This window comes from Oncorhynchus gorbuscha, linkage group LG26, assembly GCF_021184085.1.
Source record: "Oncorhynchus gorbuscha isolate QuinsamMale2020 ecotype Even-year linkage group LG26, OgorEven_v1.0, whole genome shotgun sequence".
NCBI lineage: Eukaryota > Metazoa > Chordata > Actinopteri > Salmoniformes > Salmonidae > Oncorhynchus > Oncorhynchus gorbuscha.
The window spans coordinates 27,848,074-27,868,992 of NC_060198.1; the positions used below are offsets into that span (position 1 = coordinate 27,848,074).

The following is a 20,919-nucleotide window of genomic DNA, read 5'->3' on the forward strand; positions in this document are numbered from 1 at the left end:
TGCCAAGTGTGTGTGTGTCTGTACAGCGTGTGAGAGTATTTGCGTGTGGATGTGTGAGACAGAGGAGAGGCCAGACCCAGCAGGCTTTTCACTGTGCTATAAAAACAAAACAGCATGTAGAGGTAATTCACACACAACACATACGTAACAGGCGAGACGTCTTAGAGAGAGCCAAGCGAATGTTATAAAAAGACAAACTAAAGTATAATCGGAACCATTTAAATGTTGACACAAAGTGCTGTTTCTTTCCCAGTAATCCCTGCTGTGCTCATTTCCCCACCTCTCTACCAGACATCCTCTCCCTGCTTCTTCCTCTAACCTGTCATATTGCAACCTCTATTGATCATTCAACATACTACAGTCCAAGCTCTAAACCACCTGCCCACCCAGTTCGGACAAATAACGTACCATTACACAAAGTGCTGTTTCTTTCCCAGTAATCCCTGCTGTGCTCATTTCCCCACCTCTCTACCAGACATCCTCTCCCTGCTTCTTCCTCTAACCTGTCATATTGCAACCTCTATTGATCATTCAACATACTACAGTCCAAGCTCTAAACCACCTGCCCACCCAGTTCGGACAAATAACGTACCATTACATTCACCATGTGTTAGGAGGTAACATGTTTCTTTGGGGTGGCATGCATTACAACATCCGGTAACAGAGTTGTTCTTACTCCTCTAGACCCTGGAAATAAACAAAGTGAGATGCCTTGGCCAAGCCTTCACCGAGCGAGCGAGCGAGAGAGCGAGAGAGAGAGAGAGAGAGAGAGAGAGAGAGAGAGAGAGAGAGAGAGAGAGAGAGAGAGAGAGAGAGAGAGAGAGAGAGAGAGAGAGAGAGAGAGAGAGAGAGAGAGAGAGAGAGAGAGAGAGAGAGAGAGAGAGAGAGAGAGAGAGAGAGAGAGAGAGAGAGAGAGAGAGAGAGAGAGAGAGAGAGAGAGAGAGAGAGAGAGAGAGAGAGAGAGAGAGAGAGAGAGAGAGAGAGAGAGAGAGAGAGAGAGAGAGAGAGAGAGAGAAAAGGGAATATTCCATGATAGACAAAGGTATGTTCAAGGCCTGTCAGTATCATTCTTTCTCCACGCAGCTATTCTAAATTCACTTCCAGGTCATCTCTCACATTGGAGTGGCTTTGACATTGGAAGTGTCAGGCAGTTATCATAAGTATAAACTATGTGGAAGTGGTGTGCCGCTGTCACTCAAGTCATTGTCTGCACTTATCTGATCAACTCCTTCACACAATCACAGACTGCCATCAGACGGCCTTGGCATCATAAATAGTTGCTCAACAACCTTGCTTTCATGTCAGACAAGGAGCTGATTGCAATTAACGTGAACGGAATTAGCATCAGCCAAGTAGTCAGCTATGATTACAGAGCCCAGGCCTGATTAAGCCAAATCACATCAGCTATTCTGCACATCAGCTATTCTGCTCCCTGTCGGTCTTCTTGTCTCTGATTGTGTCTGTGCATCTGTCTGTCAGTCTGAATATAGTGGATAACCCCCCATGAAAACAAAATAGGCCCTGTTTTGCAGGCTTTTCTGGCTAAATCATCTCCTATAATTCCTAGTTGTTATAACACATGTCCTAGAGAGACGGTGGTGCTCAAAAGGCATCTACTCTGCTGATCTTTTTGAAGGGATTAGTAATCATGTGACACGGTGAAGGTGCACCTCAACATGCAGCCCAACTCCAATGAGATGTACATATTGTGGAGTTGAGAAACCCAGCGAACCCCAATGAAGTCTTTTTTCATTGAACAGTAAATTGTTTCAAGAAAAAAATAACTGAACCAAAAAAGGCAATTCAAAACACACAGCTTTAATCTTGTAATTAGGTGGCTAAATCTGTCATGTAGAAGTTGCTAAACCCTAACAAGTGTTTTCAAGAATGGAGATGAGGAGCAAAGAAAGCTTTGCACTGGAAATAAATCTTGCCTTTCATAATTAACAATCTCTCCCCAGACTAAACTAAATATCTCTCCCCACACTAAACTAAATATCTCTCCCCACACTAAACTAAATATCTCTCCCCACACTAAACTAAATATCTCTCCCCACACTAAACTAAATATCTCTCCCCACACTAAACTAAACTAAATATCTCTCCCCACACTAAACTAAATATCTCTCCCCACACTAAACTAAATATCTCTCCCCCCTAAACTAAATAACACTAAACTAAATATCTCTCCCCACACTAAACTAAATATCTCTCCCCACACTAAACTAAATATCTCTCCCCACACTAAACTAAATATCTCTCCCCACACTAAACTAAATAACATACTAAACTAAATATCTCTCCCCACACTAAACTAAATATCTCTCCCCCACTAAACTAAAACTAAACTAAATATCTCTCCCCACACTAAACTAAATATCTCTCCCCATACTAAACTAAATATCTCTCCCCCCTAAACTAAATACTCCCCAAACTAAACAAAATATCTCTCCCCACACTAAACTAAATATCTCTCCCCACACTAAACCTAAACTAAATATACTAAACTAAATATCTCCCCACCCTAAATATACTAAACTAAATATCTCTCCCCATACTAAACGAAATATCTCTCCCCATACTAAACGAAATATCTCTCCCCATACTAAACAAAATATCTCTCCCCATACTAAACTTAAGGGCACGGATTAGGGAAGGAGGGAATCTAAAACCATGAGCTCCTTCTTCTGCAGGTATGGAAGTAGACATTGGAAGGCTAAGACCGCCATCTTGTGGAAGAGTGTATGAAGACAGCAATGAAGGCAAGATCTATATACTTCTATTATCTATTAGTTATTTTATTTTTCATTTATAACATTCAATATAGACATGTTCAGACAAATAATACCAAATTATTTATCAAGAATAAATAAAAAAATACTACAGTAGATCATTTAATTAATTTAGGCAAGGAAATCTACACCCTTATCAACACACAATAAAATGGTACACATGTGGAATATATTGAATTCACAATTTTAACATTTTTCATACATGATCAAGTAGCATCAAATATCAAAGAGTATCAGGCGAGGGGAATACGTTTCAGGTTCAATCTAAAACAAAGACAGTACCGATTCACAGTAAATAACATTCATGACAAAATATGGACCATGCTGATACTACTTTGCTAAAAATAGAAAAACAGATCATTTGAGTTCATGTTAGAACAGGGGTGCTAAGTTCACATGTTTCTGCGTGCTTGGCTGTGCTGGAGCAGAAGAAACCCAGGAGAGAGAGGGAGGGGGAGGGAAAGAGGAGAGAGGACCTTGGGCATAAACAAAGCTGACGCACTAATTCTAACCCTGACCATTGTGTAACATGCTTTAGCACACTGCAGCGTCACACTGCCTATAGCAGTGTGGAGGCCTGGCAAGACATGATTTAACAGGGCCAACCATCCCCAAGGCACTGCATCTCTCCCCCTGTAAAACTAAATGCATGCTCTTCAACCGATTGCTGCCCGCACCTGCCCGCCCATCCAGCATCACTACTCTAGACGGTTCTGACTTAGAATATGTGGACAACTACAAATACCTAGGTGTCTGGTTAGACTGTAAACTCTCCTTCCAGACTCACATTAAACATCTCCAATCCTAAATTAAATCTAGATTTGGCTTCCTATTTCACAACAAAGCCTCCTTCACTCATGCTGCCAAACATACCCTCGTAAAACCGACTATCCTACCGATCCTTGACTTCGGCAATGTAATTTACAAAATAGCCTCCAACACTCTACTCAGCAAATTGGATGCAGTCTATCACAGTGCCATCCGTTTGTTTATTCCATGTGTAACTCTGTGTTGTTGCTTGTGACGCACTGCTTTGCTTTATCTTGGCCAGGTCGCAGTTTGTAAATGAGAACTTGTTCTCAACTAGCCTACCTGGTTAAATAAAGGTGAAATAAAATATAAAATAGGACAATGACACACTTCAGGATCATGCATAAGTAACACAATGGTAGTCTAGAGTAAGCAACACAGACTGACAGACAGAGAGAGGAAGGAAGAGAAGATTAGTGGAAAGGTGAAAACAGTACGAGTTGGAAACACCATGAAAACCCCAGTTACAGTCCTTCCTCCAGTGTAACAGCGTTTCAATCCAACATGTTAGGGAATGTGTTTTGACAGTACATGCTGAAGTTAAACTCCTCCACTGTAAACTCAACTTTCTTCCACTTGTTGGCTAATTTTCTTCCCTCCGGAGTCTCCATGGCAAAGTTCTCGATGGCCAGAATGGGCAGCAGGGCAATCTCCTTATATACCATTTCCCTTCCCCATTGCTGTTCAGATTGAAATACATAAACAAATATAGTGATGAAGATTTCCATTTATAAGCATATTAAAAGACAATAGAATAATCCTAGCACCATAAGATAAACGGAATGGCTGCTGGTCCAACTTTAAATGGACCTTTCTTCCCGGGGGCTAAAGGTTTCCGAAGTTTCTGCGCATGTGCAGGATTCTGTACTTGCGTACAGCCTCTGTTCTAATCGTATAGAACAGGCTACTCTGGCAAATGGTGCTCGTTTAATAAAGGGAGATCAAAGCTGAATCAATGTCGGCAAGATCACATAATGATAGTATTGTACATAGCAGAACTGAATATACACAGTGTACAAAACATTAGGAACACCTTCCTAATATTGTGTTGCACCCCCTTTTTGTCATCAGAACAGCCTCAATTTGTCGGGGCATGGACTCTACAAGGAGTCGAAAGGGTTCCACAGGGATGCTGGCCCATGTTGACTCCAATGCTTCCCACAGTTATGTACAGCTGGCCGGATGTCCTTTGGGTGGTGCACCATTCTTGATACACACAGGAAACTGTTGAGTGTGAAAAACCCAGCAGCGTTGCAGTTCTTTACACACACAAACCGGTGCACCTGCACCTAGTACCATACCCCCCCTTCAAAGGCACTGAAATCTTTTGTTTTTCCCATTCACCTCTGAATGGCACCCATTCAAGGCTTAAAAAACATTATTTAACATGTCTCCTCCCTTTCGTCTACACTGATTGAAGTGGATTTAATGAGTGACATCAATAAGGGGTCGTAACTTTCACCTGAATTCCCCTGGTCAGTCGATGTCATGGAAGGAGCAGGTGTTCATAATGTTTTGGACACTCAGTGTAATAGCATAACATTACTGTAAGACAAAAAACACCACCTCGGGTTTTAGGATGATTGTGTGAATGGCTGCATTTCTCTGTCATGTGTCCACAACCTCAACAGCGCACGCCACTAGGCAAAATATATGCCTACGGATCCGCAGTCGGCCTAAAATAAAAAGCTATAGATTAAAAGTCAACCTCACCTTGCCACAGGCAGCACAGCTGATCACACGGCCTGGCTCCCAGTCCTCAAAAGTCTTCAGCGGGGTCTGCTCACCGGTCTTATAGTACTTCCTGAAAACAAACACACATGCACAGGTTACCTCCTCACACACACGGATGCAAAACCACTTCAAACATGTGCTCTTTTAGCCTTGCAATGTGGACCAATAAGTCTTGTGATCAGTATCAGGACAGACATGAGAGAAACACAACTTACTCAAAGTCCGGGTTGATGTTGACATGGTGTGCGTTTTCAATGACTTTAATGTCATTGCCGAAGGCCACGGGCAGAAAACAGCCTCGACATGAGAGCTGAACCGTAGCAGCACTGAAACGACTCCTCTTCTTGATCTTCAACTGTTCTGCCAACTGTCTGGTCAACATGGCTTCTGTCTGGAGATCAGTGATCTAATAGTGGAGGCAGAGAGAGAAGAAATCAAGTGAAAACAAGATTAGATAATGAGGAACGGGAGTGCTCAACTCAAAAGTTTGTAGTAACAAAAATCATTTTGGTGCCGGGTTCAAAAGGAATATACATGAAAAAAGCAAAGTGAGTGAGTGTAGGTCTGTCCTTTTTCCCAAAGAGATTAGAGACATTCAAGGGTAGAACATAGAGAGAGATACCAGCCTCACCACCATGAGGAATCGCCTTACCTTCATTTGGAACTCCCCGGGCTCCATCCTCTGCACTTCGCCGATGGCCCTGCCAGTCAAGTCCTCCAGACATTCATTGAGGAGTTCCCGACGCACCTCCCGCCCCCCCGCCTGGGCCACCACAGAGTAAACGCTGTCACTCGTCCGAGCCCGGCCACTGGCCTGCTGTTGTGCGATCTCATTGGTCAGCAGCCCGTAGCGCACCACCAGGTTGCATTCTGGGATGTCCAGGCCCTCCTCGGCTACGCTGGTGGAGATCAGGAGGTTGAGGGAGCCCAGGCGGAAGTTGCGGATTGTGTCCTTCTGCTCATTCTATAAGCGCACCCACAGAGACACACAAACAGAGGTCAGTTGTTGGTATAACACAGGTCTTGGCACTTTCCAACCCACCTTGCTATATCTCCAAAAGTTCTGACTGTGTTTAATGCCAAGTTACCTGGGTCATGTAATTGGTGCCATTGCCAGCGCCAGTCAGAATGGCTGCCCTGATACCAGCACGCTGCAGTGCTGGGTTGTTGGACACCCAGTCATACAAGCAGTGGGTGCTTTTACGGGTCTTGGAGAACAGGATGCCTCTGGAGTGTTCACCCTGGTCAAACTGCTCCAGCAGGGTGTTCTGAAGCTTCCCCATCTTAGGGTTTTCAAACCGGGCATCGCCTGCCAGTTTCCTCAGCTCCACCTCGTTCTCTGTTGAGGAACAGAACACTGACTATCAATGTTCAGAAGTTGAACTTCCTATACCCTTAACATTCCAGAGAATCACACGCATACAGTATGTGAGAAGGTCAGAGAGATTGTTCCAAGGGAATTGCGGGTTCTCACCCTGGTAGAGCCCAAGCAGGAAGAAGTTGGTTCCATCCGTGGCGGTGGAGGTCTTGGTACTATAGTAGGACTCCAGGACCCTAAAGGCATCCACCATGCGCACAGTGTCGTTGATGAGCAGGGCGTTGTTGTACTGACGCAGGTGGAGAGCACACTGGGCCAGCAGTCTGTTCCTGTCTGTCACACCTACACCGGGAAACACACATCCAAAATAGGTTTTAATACGGTATTCAAAACTATGACATTGACTGAGGAAGGTTCCTTGTGTGATTTGGTGCATGAAAATAGTTCCTATGCTTAGGTTCTATAATGTGGTATTAATTCATACTGAGAGGATGATTTACCCTTCTCCAGAATCACCACGTCTGCCTCGTACTCCTGCGTGCCAAACTCCTTGACAGGAAAGTCAGGCCCTAAGGCCATGAAGTCATGGATAAACTGCATCATGAACTTCAGGTGATCCCCAAATGGGTCCTGAGAAAAAACAACAGGAGTTTGTTGAATTCAAACCAATACAGCTCAAAGGCTCTATGTTTACAGAACAGAATTGAACTCACCTGAGGTCTTCTGTCAACGATGTCAAACCTTTTCCTGGGTCTGGGGACCTTTTTCTTCAGCTCAGGGGCGTACACTTTGGACGACACAATCACTGAGTCCAGGTTGGCACAAATCTGAAGGCCATAAATTACGAAATGAGCTAAATGTAAAGGGTGAATGTAAAGAGTTCGATGAGGGACATTGTTCGTTTTATTACTCAGGATGAAAGTTTGGGCTGAATAAAGAGCACGAGAGCGAGAGAGAGCACGAGAGAGAGAGAGAGAGAGCACGAGAGAGAGAGAGAGAGAGCACGAGAGAGAGAGAGAGAGAGCACGAGAGCACGAGAGAGCACGAGAGAGAGAGCACGAGAGAGAGCGAGAGAGAGAGCGAGAGAGAGAGAGAGCGAGAGAGAGAGAGAGAGAGAGAGAGACTGACCTGCAGCACATGGTCCACAGCTCCTTTGATGCTCTTGGCTCCCCCTGTCCCAGGAGAGGCAGTGAGGCCCAGGATCTGCGGCAGCCGTCTCTCCCCCTTCAGCTTCTGTGCCACGTAGCGCCCCATGATCTTATTGTAGACACCCTCCTTATGGGTGTGGTGGCACTCATCAATGATCAGCAGAGTGAACTCTATGGTTGGGAGAAAGGAACACAATGGTATTGTGAACTCAATGGAATCCAATGGTTTTACTGTATAATATTTCAACATACTCCTTATCATGAAGTGTCTGTCAATTGGGATTGATACCAAGGGCTACTGGTGCACAGTTGAACAAAGCCTGGGAGCCAACAACCTCACTTCTAAATAATCAGTAACAAGTAGTGTGTGCTACACACACACACACCTCACAGCAATATGTGGAAGGAGGCAGAGCAGCCACTCACGTGAGAGCTCGACATGTTTTCCCTCCTCCTGGTTGGTCAGGGCATTCTCCAGTATCTGTGCTGTACAGATGACCAGGTCAGAGTTCTTGACCTCGCAGCCAAAGAAGTCTTTCTGGTCACAGTCCCCACTGATAGACACCAGGCTATAGTCCCGACCCAGGTAGGGTTTGAACTCTTTGTTGTAGTGTTGTTCAACCAAATGAACCTGGAAAAGATAACGTCAACAACAGTTAGCCATGGTTTCCCCGGGAGTAGTGGAACCTTTATTTTCTGGTTTTGTATAGAATTAACACACCTATACTAATACTACCTAGATACAATTACACAGATGGGTCAGTTACCTGGCCAGTTACTCTGAAACATCTGCTAAATCGGCCCAAAGCTCTAGTAACCCCTCCCTACCATGTTGACCAGCACAGCCACCTTAGCTCCAGGGTTATTCTCCAGATGTTTTTTGGCCACATACACAGCAGCCCGTGTCTTTCCTCCTCCGGTGGGCAGCCAGATGATGATGTTCTCCCCCCGTAGAGCCCGTTGAACCACTTCCTCCTGGTACTCATACAGCCCAAAGTCTGCCATCCTACTGGTCTATTGGTCCACACACACAACTCCTTGTCCTTAGAAATAAAAACACTCAGACTAAAGGCAGTGCACCACAAGGCTATTTTTAAACTGAAATGCAATACACACTGCAAATGTATGACTACCATTTGTGGCAGTCAGCTACAGATGAAGTCAAGCCAATTTCAAACTCAGCTCACCAAGTGTTTCTGAAGCAGCTCTATGTTTTGGATCAGCAGCAGACAATGTCCATGGTCCATTGTGGCCAGGTTACAGAGGGGTTTTCACTGATACATTTCCACCCCACTGACACCCAAACAGAAAAACAAAACCAAAAGCACTTCTGTCTCATGTGAATTGGGGGTCCCATTCAAGGGAGTTCTTGAGGGCCAACAAAGTATGTCTAAGTAAAAGAAGTGACACAAGGATGTGAATTATAGTTAAAGTTATAGTAGAAGAGTTGTAGGGATATCAATAGGGATATCAATACACGTAAAGAGCCGTATCAGATATGAAATCTACCAAACTGCAGATGTGTTAATCTAGTGGCATTGTACAGAGAGGGACTGGTATGTCTGAAACTATCTGCAGTCCAGGAGAAATCTGTTGCAGATTTCTGTCAGCCCGACAAAGCACTCAGAGCCCTTAATGGGCTCCATTCTTACCAGTTGTGACATCAGGAGAACAAAACTGCAAGACACCATGAGAAACACAAGTAGAGCATGTCTTCAGGCATTTAAACAGCCTGAATAAACCTTATGGTCAAACCTACTAAACAACACTGTGTGGTTACTGGAACATAAAAAAACACGTGTTTACTGAAACTAGTTGCCATCTTATAAGATAATAAGCACAGAAAAATTTGACTATAAAAACTTTATTTTCATGAACAGTATTACATCAAAGAGCTCTTCAAACCATATAACTAAAAGAAAGCCGTATCCGTGCTAATATTTTTACATTTCACTCACAGAGTATTTTCAGAATCGTAATGCAGCATACATAGGTAGATTGAGAGATACATAACTGACAACCCTGAATAAAGAAACATTGACATCACTTTAGTTGCTCAAAGCTAGTCATGATTCACGTACAAACACACACACACACACACAACAGTTCAGTGGAATACTCAACCACCCCAGCACAGACCAGTCATTTCCCCCCAAAACGTTTTACAAAATAGCAGAGAACCAAAGGCATCTCAAGAGGCAGACAATCAGACACCGACCATGAACAAGAAGTGGGTGTGTGTGAATAGCCGTGGCCATCTCAGTAACAACAGAACAGAAATGGATGCAGATTATAGTTCTCCATCATGCGATACTGCTTGTGAGTATGGAGAGAACACCAAACCAGACACTTGTTTTTTGTGTGTTTGTCAGCCATTACCACATTAACACAATGCATATCCACCATAGAAGAGACAGAACCAGCAGGGAGGGGAAGTGCTGTGCATCACCCACATACTGGATTGACAGGGGCTCTATGGCCTTTCAGCGAAATAGTGACAAACCGAACGGTCATGTTTACCACTGTGGTTGGATCCTGTGCTTCCATCAGAAACAGGGTATTTCTAGGACGAACAGAAACCTAAACAAAAGGGTAGCCAGTAACCCTCAGAGTAGTCTCCCTAGGCAGACGGGTTGGCTCCCACATTAACAACACTCCTGTTGCCGCCCTTGGTCTGGGATACCAGAGACTACCCTCAGATCAGGCAACACCATTAAAACAACAATGACACACTACTACGCCATCTCTGATATTTCCCCAAGAAAAACAACCATGTTTGAGATCAGTGACATGGCCATACTGGCCCAGAAGAGAATGGGAAAAGAACAGTATTGACGACTACACTAACATTAGGCCTAAGTATCTTCAAATGTAGCGGTAGGTTTTCATTATACTGTTCAGGTGAAATAATAAATAAATACAAAGTTCAACATACAGTAGTTGTCGGGAAATTATTCGGGGGCAACCATGAAGATGAAACGTATAGGAAAACGGGAAGTTTTGCTACTGACCAATCACATGATGGCAAATCCAACACAACGCGATGTCAGACAGGGATATCTAATGGTCACGCTTCAGGCTGACTACATTTCAGTTGTCGCATTGCGTCAACCGATGGTTAGCGTGTCCTGTTACATGTGGTTAAATAGCTATCCGGGGCCTTGTGAGGTGTGGCAGGCGTCTGCGACGTAGTCAGCCTGCAACGCGGACATTATCTGTGACTGCGACCGGACTTTGACAATGCGAGTCGGAACATTTCTGGTCTTGTGTTTCTACCCTCCAAGTCTACTGGCCTCTTTTCAAGTGTATGTCAGTAGAGGAAGGCAACAACGGCGTAGGTCCCCCCCCACCCTACTCACGTTTCCACGACAGTACCAAAAAATATAAACCCCATCTGGAGGAGCTGCGAGTGTGAATGTCTAAGCGGGCATCATTTCATCCGATTGAGAAACAATCCCGTGAAAATGCCATCCTATAATTTGAACGTAACCTATGTGGAAAGTGTGACATGATCTGCTGTGGGACCAGCCGTTTAGGCACAGGGATACGTTACAGCTCCTATGTGTCAGCAAGGATGAAACCAGAATGAGACGGCAACACACAGATTCTATACTACAGAGGGTAGTGAGACGGGGATAGAGGGAGACAAACAAACAGAGAGTGAGAGATTGATGGAGAGTCATTTCGACACATTAACAAACTTAACCTCGCCCATAGAGCCTTTCCAATTACCTCCACGATTGTGTTGTTTTACTCCACTGTTCCCTTCAACCACCAGTAATATAAACATGCATAAATACACACTGCCATTAATAAAGGCTTCCTAAAAGAAAAGACGAGGGGAAAAAGGGTTGGAATATGGCTAGCAGTGACCCCCTGACGATGTCATCACAAGACAGTGTGTGTGGGTGTGCGTGCGTGAGTGAGTGTCCACGAGCGCTCCTCTCTGCTGTTCCGCAGTGGGGCCGTCGTGCATGGTGACCCTGTGACCCTAGCTTCACTTCTCGATCAAGCCCCCTTCCTTCAGCTTAAAGTAGAAGAACTTCTCCAGGGTGTTGGCACACTTGCAGTACTCGCTGTCCGGGGGGTTGTATTCACGGCAGTTGGTAATGACGCGCTGCAGGTCTGCTATGAACAGCTTCTTGGTCACGTAGTATCTGTTCTTCAGCCTCTCCGTCATGGTCTTCAGATCTACAGGAAGGTGGGAGAGAGGAGAGGGAGACGCATAGGTTATATTTGAAATATTCCTTCAGCGGGTTTAACGGCATATCCAGACAGACTTACAATTAAACGCGCATCGAGTTGGTGAAACATGGAATGCTTTTTTCCCTATTTTAATATCAAAATGAGTTCAAAGAGCTGGATAATTGTCATGGCTGGGACATATAAACAAGCCAGGGAATAATGAGCAGATGATATACTCACCAATGGGGAAGCGTATGATCTCGTAGTAGTCTGGAGCCTCAGTCTTTTTCACAGGCTCCATGAAGGGCCAGGCATCAGGGTGAGTCTGGGATAGGAACACAACCACACCGTTGTTAGGACTTTCAGTCTGAATCCCAAATGGTCCCCTATTCCCTACTGAGTGTACTACTTTCGATCAGGGATGGTTTTTTTTACCCCCTTTTTACTCCCCAATTTGATGGAATCCAATTGGTAGTTACAGTCTTGTCCCATCGCTACAACTTCCACGCGGACTCGGGAGAGGCGAAGGTCGAGAGCTATGTGTCCCCCGAAACACAACCCCACCAAGCCACATTACTTTTTGACACAACGCCCACTTAACCCGGAAGCCAGCCGCACCAATGTGTCGGAGGAAACACCGTACACCTGGCGACCGTGTACTGCGCCCGGCCCGCCACACGACTTGCTAGAGCGCGATGAGACAAGGACATCCCAGGCCGGCCAAACCCTCCCCTAACCCGGACGACGCCGGGCCAATTGTGCGCCGCCTCATGGGTCTCCCCATTCGCGGCCGGCTGCGACACAGCTTGGAATCGAACCAGGATCTGTAGTGACACAGCAAGCACTGTGATGCAATGCCTTAGGCCGCTGCACCACTCGGGAGGCCTTTGATCAGGGATTATATAGGGAATAGGCTGCCATTTTGGATGCAGACCCGTCTGACCACTCCTGAGGTTGAACACTGGGTTGTATCGGTGCGTGTCAGTGTTTTACCTTGACCTGGGCCAGGAGATTCTTCAGCATATTGTACAAAACGTCAGGGTCTTTTAACTCTTTCCTACAAGACAGGATAGGTAATAATATATGAATTCAATGACATGAGTGTGATTGTAAAGGCTGCCAGTGACAACAATGCACATCATTTTTTAAATTTCCTGATAGACCAAACATTCAGCTTACACTTTCTCCTTTGCACTGGGCTTCCAGCCTGTCTCCCCTAGGGAGAAAAAAAATCATTAAACCATGACATCAGACAAGGCATTAATAGTCTATACCCTGAACAAGGTATTAGAAGGACCCACAGCCACTTACTGATGCCAGGGATGCTCTCCACAGGGATCTGCCGTACCCCCTCTTTGAAGCAGGTGAGTCCTGGGTATACCTTCCTGATCTGGCTCTGCTTCCTCTCAATCAGCTTCTTAATGATCTGACCAGTCATGGAAACACAGGGACATGTTGACTAAAAACACACCAACATGGACATTAACACTGTCCTTTCATCAACAGATGGAGAAAGGAACAGAGATGCATAACCGTCCACTGACATTCACCTCAATCTGTGTGCCCCACAATGTGAGGACTTCCTACAGAGAGTCCTCTCACCTCTTTCTGCCTCTTGATGATATGAGAGAGCTCCGTGTAGGGGATTCTGGGATTCAGCTCACACTCCATGAGGGTAGCCCCCTCGTAGTCCTTGATGTAACCAAGGTAACGACTCTTAGTCACTTTGATGTCTTTGGAAAAACCCTGCAATGGCAAAAAGAGCCAGAGGAGAGAGGTCAAACGAGAGGTGAGGAAGAGAGGGAGGTACATGTTATCATCCTATACCATACCTGCTTCTTGAAGTAGCCAATGGCGTACTCATCAGCGTAGGTGAGGAAGTACAGGATGCTGTGCTTGATGTGGTACTCCTTTAGGTGGTTCATCAGGTGAGTACCGTAGCCCTGAAACCACAATGGCAAACAATCAGGGGGAAATGTTGGGCTCTTAGTCCAACATACATTCAAACTCCAATAAAGTCCAATAACAAGCCATTAAGTCCAACTTACCCAGGTAATTGATTCCAGTATTTTTGCTGTTGTATGTAAAGGAAAGGCGCGTCCATACCTTGACTTGCTCGTTGGATGTGACGGCACAGAAGACGATCTCAGTGAAGCCCTGGGTGGGGAACATCCTGAAACAGATTCCCCCGATGACACGGCCATCTTTGATTAGGGCCAGCGTCTTGTGCTTCCTGGACAGAGAACAGTCCAAGGCAGCGGGGGAGAAAGGGTCACAAAAGGTTCATTTCAAGAGGATTGACTGAAGACGGGGTACAGGTGAGAGACACCGTTCAAATGTCTACGTACGGGTCAAACACGAGGCGTGTGATGTACTCTTTGGGCATGCGAGGCAGCTGGTGGGAGAAGACGTTCTGCAAGCCCACCAGCCACATCAAAATCTTCTTGTTGGACTTCTGGGAAAGGGAGTTTCCTATGACATGGAACTCTATGATGCCCCGCCTCTCCTCTAACCGGGCTGTCTCATCACGAGCAGCATTGGCAGACAGCAGACTCGTCTAGCAGAGTGTGACAGTGATGGTCGACACAGTCAATTAATTATATTCCTTCGAACAAACATCCCGTTTCCATACTTAGATGTTAAGACTAGATAAAACATCAACGTAAATATCCATGTTGCACTGGCGAAAGGACAGTAAATGATGCGTCTCGGCCTTGGGAAGAACTCACCTCTGGGCCCAACATGGCAGCCGGGTCAGTGATGGTCATCATCACCTCGTTGACCAACTCCATCGGGATGTCTCCCATCACTCTGATCCTCTTAGCATCCTCCAGGGTCAGAACTTCTGGAAGCTTCCTCTTCTCTCCTGAGGAGAGACAGTACAACCACCATTCATTTAGACGCTGTTTATGTGTGAGGCTATATCCCACAGAGGCATGGGAAATAAAATCTCCCACGTGGGACAGATATGACATTAAAAAACACAAACGTCAGCTATTACTTCACACCTGGTGCAAAGCAAAATGTCAGCTTGGCGGCGTTGCCAGAGTTACTGACCTGTTATGGGCTCGGCCACGCCAGAGTCCAGCCCCAGACTGCCTAGCGAAGGGCCACTGTTGCCTTTAGAGAAGGAGGGCGAGCCCGACACTGCAGCAGGGCTGATCACTGCCATGATCAGAAACACAGCACAATGACCGAAACCAGACAGAATTATTGAAAATGGAGAGCGGGAAATCATACATTACATGTTGTACAACCTATAAGTGCCTTTCTGGGTCTTATGAGAACCACTTATTTAGTTGTTAGGTGCCCCTCACCTAACTGGTGACCCAGCTGGCCCCCCTCGGAGGCAGGCATGGTGAAGTCAGCCTCCCAGATGGGAGAGTTTTCCCCATAGATCTCCTCCTCTAGCATAGACAGAAACCTGGGAAACAAACCCTTTGTTACAAGGCACAGATACACAGCATCCGTCTCACTCACTCCAGAATCTTGGTTTGGTTGTAAACTCGAGGGAGAAACCACAATAAGTATCAACTTTCCAAGCGGATTACTACGGATTGGTTGCACACCACGTACTTGGGAAAGTGTGTGAGGATGAGTGTGCGTTTCTCTGGGAGGAGCTTGTCCTTCTCCACTCGGAACTTCTCCAGGAGCTGGCGGCGCGTCACGGTGAAGATTGACTTGAGCAGACTGCGGCCAAACACCTGGGTGGTCTCATAGCGCGGCAGGCTGTCGTTACTCTGGGGGACATGGCAGTAGCATAGCCACCTGGGAAACAAGACACAGATTAGATTACAGTAGTTGTGAGTCACTAATGATGGGAACAAAAAGAGCAGAATGCAGTGAGACCTTTACATGAACAGAAAATAAACCAGATGCGATACAACCATATCAAAAAAGCAAGATGCAATACGCTGGAATTAAAACATTTATTTTCCACAACACATGGCTCACACACACACACCTGGTGTAGTCCACTTTGTAGGCTGTGCCATCATCCTTCTGGGACCGCTGGCGGAACTGTGTGGGAGTCTCCAGCTTCCAGTAGTTGAGACACAGGAGGAACATCTTGGAGAGCTCAAACATCGTCTGCCTCTCTCTGGGTGCCAGGTGGCTGAATTTGTACTGAACGAAGTTCAACACTCCCTGAGGAACAAAATAAAACAGACGTGTACAAAAAGTACTTTAGCGTTGGGGAAGAAGGAAAGAACAGCTTGAGAAACAGGTAGGAAGGAGACTGTTACTACCTGCTCAATGTTGGGTTTCTGAAAGGGGGGACTCCCCAATGATCCCTCCACTATCGGCTGACTCATCTGCAAGATGCATTTTCTCAGCAGCTGGGGGGGGGGGGGGGAGGGTAGAGGCCAACAGAGAGAGAGGGTCAAGATGTGCTAAGCCAGAGAAGTAGAGGTTATGGCCATCTACACTTGTCTGTCTGGTTGGAAAGGGGGGGGGGTGATTTCCTACCTTGAAGAGGTAGAAGTAGACCTGCTTGGTGTCCGTGTCCTCCTCCTTGTGCACAGACATAAAGAGGTTCTCCACATCCACCACCATGCCCAGCAGCCGGTTGATCTCCTCCTCTGACACGTTCTCCAGGTGGGACACATGGGCCGCTGCACAGGAGTGGTTCAATAACAGATCAGCCTCTTAAAGCGTCAATCAGCAGTTGAAACAATGACTGAGGACCCCCTCAAAAAGTTGAGGAATGGGGCCGGAGAAACGTAACTACTCTCAAATTCATAGACAGAGCTACGGATGCAAGGACTGACCATCCGTGGTATTACAATGATAGTTTTACCCATGTTTTTAGGCTCTACATTGTTTCACCTCATACAAGTACTCGGGAGTAAGGCTAGACTGTACACTGTCCTTCTCTCAGCACTTCTCAGAGCTGCAGGCTGAAGTTCTAGAAGTCCTCTATCGTCATCGCTCCTCTTTCACCCCAGCTGCTCAACAAACCCTGATTCGGTGTACCATCCTAACCAAGCAAGATGTAATTTATAGATCGGCAGGTAAAGGTGCTCTCGAGTGGCTAGATGTTCTTTACCATTTGGCCATCAGATTTGCCACCAATGCTCCTTATAGGACACATCACTGCACTCTATACTCTTCTGTAAACTTGTCATATCTGTAGACCCGTCGCAAGACCCACTGGTTTATGCTTATTTATAAAACCCTCTTAGGCCCCTCACTCCCTCCTATCTGAGATATCTACTGCATCCGACATCCTCCACATACAACACCCGTTCTGCCAGTCACATTCTGTTAAAGGTCCCCAAAGCACACACATTCCTGGGTCGCTGCTCTTTTCAGTTCGCTGCAGCTAGCAGCGACTGGAACGAGCTGCAACAAACACTCAAACTGGACAGTTTTATCTCAATCTCTTCATTCAAAGACTCAATCATGGACACTCTTACTGACAGCTGTGTCTGCTTCGAGTGATGTATTGTTGTCTCTACCTTCTTGCCCTTTGTGCTGTTGTCTGTGGCCAATAATGTTTGTACCCTGTTTTGTGCTGCTACCACGTTGTGCCGTTGTCACGTTGTGTCGCTGCCATGCTGTTGTTGTCGTCTTAGGTCTCTCTTTATATATTATTATTATATATGTAGTGTTGTGTTGTCTCTCTTGTTGTAATGTGTGTTTTGTCCTTTATTTTTATTTCATGTATTTTTAATCCCCATCCCAGCAGGAGGCCTTTTGGTAGGCCATCACCGTAAAGAAGAATTTGTTCTTAACTGACTTGCCTAGTTAAATAAAGGTTAAATAAATTAACATAAAATACAAACAAACGTATATTTTGGGTTCTGATGGGGTACGACGGTTGAACTAAGCTCATTACGCAAACACAAGTTATATTCTTCAAGAATCAATAGGTCTTCAAGGTCTTCGAAAGCCAAGTTAACAAACAGATCACAGACCGTTACGAATCCCACCGTACCTTCTCCGCTATGCAATCTGGTTTCTGAGCTGGTCACTGGGGCACCTCAGCCACGCTCAAGGTCCTAAACAATATCATAACTGCCATCGATATGAGACAATACTGTGCAGCTGTATTCATCGACCTGGCCAAGGCTTTCGACTCTGTCAATCACCGCAGTCTCAACAGCCTTGGTTTTTCAAATGACTGCCTCGCCTGGTTCACCAACTACGACTCAGACAGAGTTCAGTGTGTCAAATTGGAGGGCCTGTTGTCCGGACCTCTGGCAGTCTCACGGGTGTGCCACAGGGTTCAAATCTTGGCCCGACTCTTTTCTCTGTATACATCAATGATGTCACTCTTGCCGATGGTGATTCTCTAATCCACCTCTACGCAGACGACACCAATCTGTACACTTCTGGCCCTTCTTTGGACACTGTGTTAACTGACCTCCAGACGAGCTTCAATGCCATACAACTCTCCTTCTGTGGCCTCCAACTGCTCTTAAATGTAAGTAAAACTAAATGCATGCTCTTCAACCGATCGCTGCCCGCACCTGCCCGCCCATACAGCATCACTACTCTAGACGGTTCTGACTTAGGTATTTGTAATTGTCCACATATTCTAAGTGTCTGGTTAGAACGTAAACTCTCCTTCCAGACTCACATTAAGCATCTCCAATCCAAAATTAAATCTAGAATCGGCTTCCTATTTCGAAATAAAGCATCCTTCACTCATGCTGCCAAACATACCCTCGTAAAACTGACTATCCTACCGATCCTTGACTTCAGCCATGTAATTTACAAAATAGCCTCCAACACTCTACTCAACCAATTGGATGCAGTCTATCACAGTGCCATCCGTTTTGTCACCAAAGCCCCATATACTACCCACCACCGCGACATGTATGCTCTTGTTGGCTGGCCCTCGCTTCATATTCGTCACCAAACCCACTGGCTCCAGGTCATCTAGAAGTCTTTGCTAGGTAAAGCCCTGTCTTATCTCAGCTCACTGGTCACCATAGCAGCATCCACCCATAGCACGCACTCCAGCAGGTATATTTCACTGGTCACCCCAAAGCCAATTCCTCCTTTGGCCGCCTTTCCTTCCAGTTCTGCTGCCAATGACTGGAACGAACGGCAAAAATCACTGAAGCTGGAGACTCATAGCTTCCCTCACTAAATTTAAGCACCAGCTGTCAGAGCAGATCAGATCACTGCACCTGTACATAGCCTATCTGTAAATAGTCCATCCAACTACTTTATCCCCATACTGTTATTTTTTTTTTTTTTGCCCCTTTGCACCCCAGTATCTCCACTTGAACATTCATCTTCTGCACATCTATCACTCCAGTGTTTAATTGCTAAATTGTAATTTCTTCACCACCGTGGCCTATTTATTGCCTTACCTCCCTGATCTTACCTCATTTGCACACACTGTACATAGACGTGTTCTATTGTGTTGACTGTATGTTTGTTAATTGCATGTGTTGTTGTTTGCGTCGCACTGCTTTGTTTTATCTTGGCCAGGTCTCAGTTGTAAATGAGAACTAGTTCTCAACTAGCCTACCTGGTTAAATAAAGGTGACATAAAACATTTAAATGAAATGTATAAGTACACAAATGGATGTAGCAACCACTGATTTCCCCTTTAAAAAGGGAGGATATCTAAGTATTTTACTTTCCTACTCACTCAATAAAGATATGAGACTGAAACCTACATTGTGCAATTCATATTATAATTATTGCTATTATGGAATAGCATACAGATTCTATATCTATGATGTTTATTGATGACATTAGGTTCAGTGTGATCATGGAGCGTATCTATCCTTCAAACTAGTGTTGAGTCATAAAGGCAGCCTACCCAGGGCATGCCCGCAGCTGCGGCAGGACTCGCTAAGGCTGGCCGCTTGTTGCTGTAAATCCATACTTCGGGTGGCAGTCGGCGGTTGTGGGTTCTTCCAGCCATTGCACTTGCATGTGTCACTAGCCTAAAAAAAAGAGGAAAGTAAATCAGAATCCCCACACTAGCACCATAAAGCAGATTCATGCTAGTTGGCTGTTTAGTTAGCAAAGTTGGTTAACCTTGCTATACGTTACTATATTCTTGACAGTAACGTTAGCTACGCCATATACATTTACGAAGGCTATTGTTGCATGTTAGAAACCAAATACAAATGGTGTTTTGTTTCCGTTTGTTGAGACTGTTATACCAGTAGGGGAAATGGCTAGTTAGCTAGCCTAGCCATATAGCTAACGTTAGCTAGCTAGCTACCTTGCAAGCGGAGAAGACGCCGAGTTTCTCGAGCTTTTTCGCCCGTGGAAAAGCTCTGACTTGGGCTTTTTTCTGACTCGCCCGCTGTTGTTGGCTAAGACCTGGTCTGACTGGGTCACTGTTCCCCGATCCAGATCCCACCGCAGCAGCGTTTGACCCAGCAGTCCCACCAGACTGAGCTTGATGTAGCCGGGGTTGCAAGGCCTGTGCCACCGGGTCCGACATATCAAAACGCACGCTTCACTGCTGCTTGTTCCACTCAATGGTGCGTATACACATCATTGGTTCCACTCCACCCCTGCTTGGGTCGCTCACCTCTCCCCTCGCCCTGGATCTGAAGAAAGGCAGTATGGGTACTGTAGTCTGTGACACCTGCAGCTTGCATAATGTATTGAAAGTAGCCGGAGTAGTCAAAGTTTGCAATAAAAACATAGAAATGCATTTACATAGAAAAATACGTTATTACACTGTTGAATTAGGTACACTATTTATTGGGCAACATTGAGTATAAATCCAACTTGAACGATCCAGTAGAGGTCAGTAGAGGACTGAGGACTGTTGTGAGAGGTTCTTATGTAGGATAAATAATCGAAATAACTTAGTGTTATAATGTGAAATAACTTAATGCTTTTTGAAATGAAAGGCTTCAGCTTTGGGGCAACAGCTGTTTACAATTAGTATGGGAAAATAGAATCTGCCCCAACTATTACTGTTAAGTCAGAGAGAGCAAAGGGGTTT

General features: G+C 45.5%; 2 protein-coding genes across 4 annotated transcripts; both read right to left on the reverse strand.

Moving 5' to 3' along the window:
• Positions 1–3,811: 3,811 nt before the first annotated feature.
• LOC124016347 (probable ATP-dependent RNA helicase DHX58) lies at positions 3,812–9,131 on the reverse strand. 3 transcript variants are annotated; one of them, XM_046331900.1, is made up of 12 exons: positions 8,990–9,131; positions 8,652–8,816; positions 8,229–8,433; positions 7,783–7,973; positions 7,368–7,481; positions 7,155–7,284; positions 6,811–6,996; positions 6,425–6,675; positions 5,989–6,300; positions 5,552–5,742; positions 5,316–5,406; positions 3,812–4,282 (listed from the first exon to the last, which is right to left on the reverse strand). In XM_046331900.1, the coding sequence occupies exons 1-12, from the start codon at positions 9,047–9,049 to the stop codon at positions 4,097–4,099; spliced, it is 2,082 nt and encodes a 693-aa protein (XP_046187856.1). In that variant the 5' UTR covers positions 9,050–9,131; the 3' UTR covers positions 3,812–4,096. The 3 variants fall into 3 exon arrangements, with proteins under 3 accessions (XP_046187856.1, XP_046187855.1, XP_046187857.1); XM_046331899.1 differs by having other exon boundaries at positions 8,631–8,816; XM_046331901.1 differs by having other exon boundaries at positions 8,631–8,845; positions 8,990–9,106.
• Positions 9,132–9,650: 519 nt separating this feature from the next.
• LOC124016346 (histone acetyltransferase KAT2A) lies at positions 9,651–20,497 on the reverse strand. The gene is made up of 18 exons (XM_046331898.1): positions 20,182–20,497; positions 19,771–19,897; positions 16,455–16,600; positions 16,235–16,324; positions 15,952–16,133; positions 15,564–15,755; positions 15,305–15,411; positions 15,045–15,152; positions 14,717–14,853; positions 14,336–14,544; positions 14,094–14,220; positions 13,820–13,930; positions 13,590–13,733; positions 13,299–13,413; positions 13,167–13,203; positions 12,981–13,044; positions 12,228–12,312; positions 9,651–11,993 (listed from the first exon to the last, which is right to left on the reverse strand). The coding sequence occupies exons 1-18, from the start codon at positions 20,404–20,406 to the stop codon at positions 11,800–11,802; spliced, it is 2,400 nt and encodes a 799-aa protein (XP_046187854.1). The 5' UTR covers positions 20,407–20,497; the 3' UTR covers positions 9,651–11,799.
• Between the last annotated feature and the right edge of the window lie 422 nt (positions 20,498–20,919).